The 6,702-nt window shown below is 46.6% G+C and overlaps 1 protein-coding gene across 3 annotated transcripts in view; it reads right to left on the reverse strand.

The window, feature by feature from the left end:
• The window catches only part of ARL5B (ARF like GTPase 5B), a 33,330-nt gene that overhangs the window by 22,098 nt on the left and 4,530 nt on the right, over positions 1 to 6,702 (reverse strand). Inside the window, exon 1 of one of the 3 annotated variants that reach the window (XM_075062306.1) lies at positions 5,074 to 5,231. The exons of 1 other annotated variant lie outside the window; for it this stretch is intronic. In XM_075062306.1, coding sequence (XP_074918407.1) covers positions 5,074 to 5,137 — 64 coding nt within the window. In that variant the 5' untranslated portion in view covers positions 5,138 to 5,231. Of the gene's footprint in view, positions 1 to 1,367; positions 1,694 to 5,073; positions 5,232 to 6,702 lie in introns of those variants that run through there. One more of the 3 variants, XM_075062305.1, reaches the window with a different exon arrangement.

Genomic DNA, 6,702 nt, shown 5'->3' on the forward strand with positions numbered 1-6,702 from the left:
GGTTATTACATGGGGGTGGGGTCATGAGTTGTCAGCCTCTACTCCAAACCCAGCTTTACCTCTAGCACTTATAATGGTGTTAAATATATTTAAAAGTGTTTGTAATACCGGGGGTGGGGGGGGGTGTTGTCCTCAGAGACTTGCTGTGTGAAAGGGGTCACCAGTACAAAACTATGAGAACCACTGTATAACAACAAAGGGAGCTACAAAGCAGGTTAAGTTACCACAAGTCTTCTGTTTTGATTTTTCCACTACGCATGTGCAAGGTTGGATTGGAAAATACAGTAAAGGGTATTTTTACTCTGTTCAAAACAAAGCAGAACCACGAGTAGATGAAGAGTTACAATAGATTTAAAACTCAAACTTCACTATGGGGTACCAATATGTGTTTCAACAAGTCATATTTAAAATTTTAGTCCATGTATTCAGACTATCATATGAATAGAAAGCTTCAGCTTACTCTGAAAAAAATGGTACATACTCATTAGATTTATAACAAAGTATTATAATCTTTGATATGCCTTGGAATTTTAGTTTTTATGAAAGTTAAATAATTTTTCTTAAAAATATTCAACTAGGACTATTAAATATTTATTACATCTACTATATAAGGAACAAATAGATGCAGCCCGTTATAATAGAATAGTACTTCATTAGACTTAATAAGAGGCCATCATGTGGCAATGAGTTACACAGTTCAATTATGCAGTGTGAAAAATTACTTCCTTTGAGCCATTTTAAGTTTGTCATCTTTGAGACCAGGTCCAGGGCCGGCTCTAGCCATTTTGCCGCCCCAAGTACGGCGGCACACCGCGGGGGGCGCTCTGCCGCTCGCCGATCCCGCGGCTCCGGTGGACCTCCCGCAGGCATCCCTGCGGGGGGTCTGCTGGTCCCGCGGCTCCAGTGGACCTCCCACAGGCATGCCTGCGGATGCTCCACCGGAGCCGCGGGACCAGCGGACCCTCCATAGGGACGCCTGTGGGAGGTCCACCGGAGCCACCTGCCGCCCTCCTGGTAACCGGCAGAGCGCCCCCCGCGGCATGTCATCCCAAGCATGCACTTGGCACGCTGGGGCCTGGAGCCGGCCCTGGCCAGGTCTATGCTACAGAGTTGGGTTGACATAAGGCAGTTTAAGTAGACCTAATAGCGTCTGTGTCTACAGTACCAGGTCCCTCTGGCCAACGTAACTCACCTGCTAGATCAACTTAATTACTTCACCTTCGCCAGAGGTGTATGCATAGGTCAATATAATTAAGTTGACGTTGTGACAGTGCAGACACGGCATTGCTTATGTCAAATTAACTCACCTCCAGGAGGTGTCCCACAATGCTCTACTGTGTCTGCTCTGGTCACTGTTCTCAACTCACCTGCCCAGCATCCAGGTACACAGGAAACATCCCCTCCCCTGTTAAAGGACTGGGAACTCTGAATTCCCATTTTCTGTTTGTTCGCAGCAGAAAGCTCATCTGCCCAGCTGAGCACACCAGCTCCACGCTCCAAAATCACACAGGAGGTGGTGGATTCCTTGAGTGTATGGGGAGAAGAGCTGTCGAGGCACAGCTCAGATCCAATTGTAGAAATATGGACATCTATGAGAAGATCTCTTGGGAGTATATTGCAGAAGAGCTACCAGAGGGATTGGCAACAGTTCCGAGAGAAAGTAAAGGAGCTGCATCAGGCTTACTGGAAGGCAAGGAAGACAAACAGTCACCCTGGTGCAGCACTGCAGACATGCCACTTTTACAAGCTGCAGCATGCTATACACTGTGGTGACTCTATCATGACCCCAAAGAGCCACATGGATACCTCGGAGTCGGAGTCTTGGGCAATTGCAGGCAAGACTGAGGAGGCGGTGTTGGACGAGGAAGGAGGAAGAGGAGGAGGAAGATGCGAGACAGGCAAGGAGGGGATCCAATGTCCTGGAGAGTCAGGAACTGTTTGTAACCCCAGAGCAGTCCAGCCAGTCGCCGAAAGGCAATGTGGCTGAGCATGATGACAGAGAAGGAACCTCTAGTGAGTATGCACCTAGCATTGATATTGTGGGATCACATTCTTATTTGATATTTTTTATTTAAATACCCAGTGGAGGTAAAGCAGCTGATTCTCGTTGTCTGGACCAACGAGGCAAAGAGTACCCTGAGAATTACGTACACGGGGATGTCCCAGGAATCCTTCATAGAGATCTCAATCCTTTGTGGAAATTTCTCTGAAGGGCTGCCTTATTTCTTCCACTGTAGGAGGACACTTTCCCAAGCCACTCCAGTATTAATTTGGCAGGCATCATCACAGTACACAGCACAGGAGCATAAAGACCTGCCCTGTACCTGGACACATGCAGCAGCTAGTCCCTTGCAATCTCTGTTACCCTCAAGAGTGTAATATCAGCTAGGGGATCTACAGGAGACTGTGGTAGTATTCATTTCAATTGCTCAAGCCGCAAACACTAGTGTCTGTGTGCCCCTGCCGAGTTATATTTCACCTCTTTCCCTGCCCCTGCCGAGTTATTTTTCACCTCTTTCCCTGACCCTACATAGCTCCAGAACCTGGAGTGCCAATGGGATAGGGGCATTGGAATCGGGTGGGCATGACTGCCCACTGGCTGGGGTTTGAGTGGCAGGGGTCAACATTTCCTCCACAAACTGCAAGCCTCAGGCAGGGAGATGGGCTGAGGGACTGCTCTCAGGCACCCCATACCTCTGCCCGGGGCAGGTGGAGGATCTGGGCCTCCCCACAGCAGCCTGGGCTCCATGGTAGGCACTTACCTCTGCCTGGATCCAGCTTTTGGACTGGGCATGGGGTGGTGCCTTGGGTGCCAGAGAGCAACAGCAGCTATGGGGGGGAATTAACAAATATGTTGTGGTGGCTATAGCAGGCAATCCCCAGTGATGCCGCTGCCAAGGCTTACAGTCTGGGAGGGGGAAATGTTGGTCTCACGCTATGCCCATGTTAACAAGAGTAGGGGCATGGCCCCTGGGCCACAACGATCCCATTGTGGGTTGCCCCTCACTTCCATAGACATTCCAGTGCCCTTGTCCCCCAGCTGTACTCATCACGGCTGGGATGGCAAACCGGTTCAACGAATATCTTGTAGAAATGAAAATGTTCTGCTTCATACTTGTGTGGATTCTGGGGAATGATTATTATATAGTAAATCTGCACTGGATACTGGGTCTGCACTGACAATTGTTCCTTTGTGCTTTGCATGTTTTACAGCTGAAACTAAGGCCTTCAACTCTTCCTTCACACCGCCAGAGCGGCTCTCCCAGATAAGACGAAGGCCAAAGAGAATATGTGATGACATGTTTAATGAGATAACAAATGCCTCTGGGACAGTGGACACTAACCAGAGGGTGTGGAGGATTACTCCTACAGATAAAAAATGGACATTATGAGCAGGACAAAAGCCCAGGAGAGTAAGTGTGGCATGCAGCAGGAGATGTTGGGGATTCTGAAGGAACACAGAGACATATTTAGGTGTCTGGCTGACCTCCAGGAGAGACAACTTAAACTCTATGGCCCATGCAGAATGGTATTCCAACATCACTATATTCCCCATTCCCCCCCACACACATTCCACTAGGCATGGGGGGCCAGTGCAATATCCTTTCCACTCAACCCTGGGGGATGGTGCACAGAATCACAGCCGCACATACACTGATGCATGACAGGCAAGGCTGGTGTGTTTCTCAGCAGAAGATGAATGTGTTTCCCCGCTTTATTTCCAAGGTTTAAGTCTATGTCACATATTTTTGTTTACGTGTGTGTGCGTGCACAATAAAAGTCCATTTCTTAAAAATGAAATCTTTACTAATTCAAAGCATGAGGGGAGGGAGGGATAGGAAAACTGAGGCATGGGGGGTGAACGAGTTCACACAGAGCCGGAGTTGTGGCTAGAACCCAGGAGCCCTGGCTCCCATTCTCTCCACATTGTAAGCAGTAGGCCACACTTCCCTCAGTCATGACAACCACTGTGGTGGCCCTCCATGAAGGATGATTTAGTGGGTTGCTGCCCATTCCCCAGGCATCAAGTACACCGCACCCCCCAGTAGTGCCTTTGGAGGGGCCAGGAGCTGAATGAAGTGTGGGGTTGTCTCTCCAGCAGTAAGTTGGGAGGCAGCTCTAGAAGTTCTAGTTGGTGAGTGCTGGAAGTCATTGACAGAGAAAAGCAAGAACTGTATTTCCACCATTACATTACTACACACACACAGCAACCATAGCAATGTTCAGATGATTGACACGCACAAAATAGAAAAGCAACATGTCGCTGTGTGTTATTAATAAAATGGGTTTTCAAAACCTCCCTGAGATGCACTGCTCCATGCTGAGTTCTTATAACCCTGGTATTCGGCTGCTCAAAATTAGCAGACAGCTTATTCACCTCCCCGCCCCAACCCTGTGGAAACTTCTCTCCCTTTGCTTCACACACATTATGAAGCATGCAGCAGGCAGCTACTACCATGGGAACTTTTTTTTCCACTGAAGTTTAACCTAGTGAGCAAACTGTGCCAATGACCCTTCAAACAGCCAAAAGCACATTCAACTGCCATTTGGACTTGCTGAGCCTATTGTTGAAGTGCTCCTGTCCAGGTGTCTGATGTATGGTTTCACAAGCCACAGGAGTAAAGGGTAGGCTGGATGTCCCAGGATCAATATTGGCATTTCAACATCTCTAATGGTGATTTTGCAATTCAGAAAGAAAGTCCCTGCTTGCATCTTTCTGAACAAGCTTGTGTTCTTAAAGATGCAAGCATCAGGCACCTTCCCAGAGCACCCCATATTAATCACAGCAAAACGTACCCGGTGATCCACTAGTACTTGCAACTCCATTGAAAAGCATTCCTTTCTGTTTACATACCCTGTAGCAAGGTGGTCTAGTGCCAAGACAGGGATGTGCGTGCCATCTATCGCCCCACCACAGTTAGGGAAACCCACTGCGGAAAAACCATCCAGTATCTCCAGAATATTGCCCAAAGTCACAACCCTTCTTAGCAGAAGGCGATTAATGGCCTTCCATATTTGGATCATAGCAATCCCAATGGAAATTTCCCAACTCCAAATTGATTCCCCACTCACCGGTAGCATTGCAAGCTTCCAAACAGCGACAGCCACTCACTTCTCCAGGCAGAGAAAGTCTCATTTAAGTGTTGCTGTGCTGCAGGGCTAGAGAGAGCTCTGCACACAATTCCTGGAAAGTGGCCTTGTGCATACAAAAGTTGTGCAGCCACCGCTCATCACCCCATACCTGCATAACAATGTAATACCAGCAGTCAGTGCTTGTTTCTTGGGACCAGAACCAGTGCTCCACCATATTCAGCTGTTGCACAACTGCCAACGGCAACTATTAATTGTTTTTTTTCCATGGCTTACAGCATTGTTACTTGAAGGACACTGCCATGTTCCACACGGCAGTTTCTCTTGCAGCTCTGGAAATACTGAAGGATAAGGTGCGCGGGGTTTGCAACACTCACCACAACAGTGCACAGTTGTGTAGAGTCCTTGCTTCTCTAGAGAAGGTGTATATGCAGTTATGCCAGTTTTTTGAAAAAAGGCATGAAATCTTATGGGATGCAGATGAAATCATGAGAGGAAGAAAACTGCATCAAGTGACATTCAAGCCATGTTCCCAGTCACCGGTGCAAGAATGTTTTGTTCCCATGAGGCATTGCAAACTGTTCCTAAAACCACCTGTGGTGAGCTGCACTGTGGGATATCTAACCACAGTGCGCTGCTCTCTGCATCAATGCAAGAGCTCCTAGTGAGGACATGTTCCACCAACACAAGGACTCTGGTCTAGACATGGACAACTGACTTAATTACTGTGGTGGTTGTACGTCAACTTAAGTTGACTTAAATTTGTAGTGTAGACATGCCCTTAGTTTCACTGAACGTCTCCTCTTTCTTTTGGTTATGAGCAGGAGAAAGGAGGTCCAGCTGCTTGGGCCCCCCCATAGCTAGACCACTGTTGCTAAGTTGAATGCACATTTTAGGAGAGAATAGTGCCTGATAGAATTAAGTTAAACATGCTGTAAAAACTTTACATACTATTTTCATCACAATATTATCTAACTCAATATCATAACTTTATTTCCTGTTTTTCCTAAACACATGCTTGGTTTCTCTTACCTTTCAATAATAATGCAGTATTCTAAACCAGTCACCTCCACCATAATATAGTTATCTGTTAGTGATCAGAGACATTTTACATTAAGCAGTATATTAAAATGTGTATTTCCATATACATACACTAGTTTGAGAACACTTTGCTCAAATACATGTGCGAGGGATATTTTTAGTGAAAGTCAGGTACAGGTCACAGGCTGCCATGAATGTTTGATCATTTCCAGTGACCTGTCCATGACTTTTTACTAAAAATATCTGACACAAAAACTGAACCTTACCAATAAACTGTTTTTTTGGGAAAAGGTTAGGATGAGCCATGCAGAACAAACAGTCATTTTGATTAGGCACAATTTAAGTTATCTTAATGACTCAGTGGGTGAAATCTTGACCCCACTGTAGTCAACGGGAGTTTTGATCAACTTATAGACTCAGATTCTAAGATTGGAAGGGACCTCGAGAGGTCATCGAGTCCAGTCCCCTGCCCTCATGGTAGGACTAAATACTGTCTAGACCATCCCTGAGAGACATTTATCTAACCTACTCTTAAATATCTCCAGAGATGGAGATTCCACGACCTCCCTA

Source organism: Chelonoidis abingdonii, chromosome 2 (genome assembly GCF_003597395.2).
Source record: "Chelonoidis abingdonii isolate Lonesome George chromosome 2, CheloAbing_2.0, whole genome shotgun sequence".
NCBI classification, from domain to species: domain Eukaryota; kingdom Metazoa; phylum Chordata; order Testudines; family Testudinidae; genus Chelonoidis; species Chelonoidis abingdonii.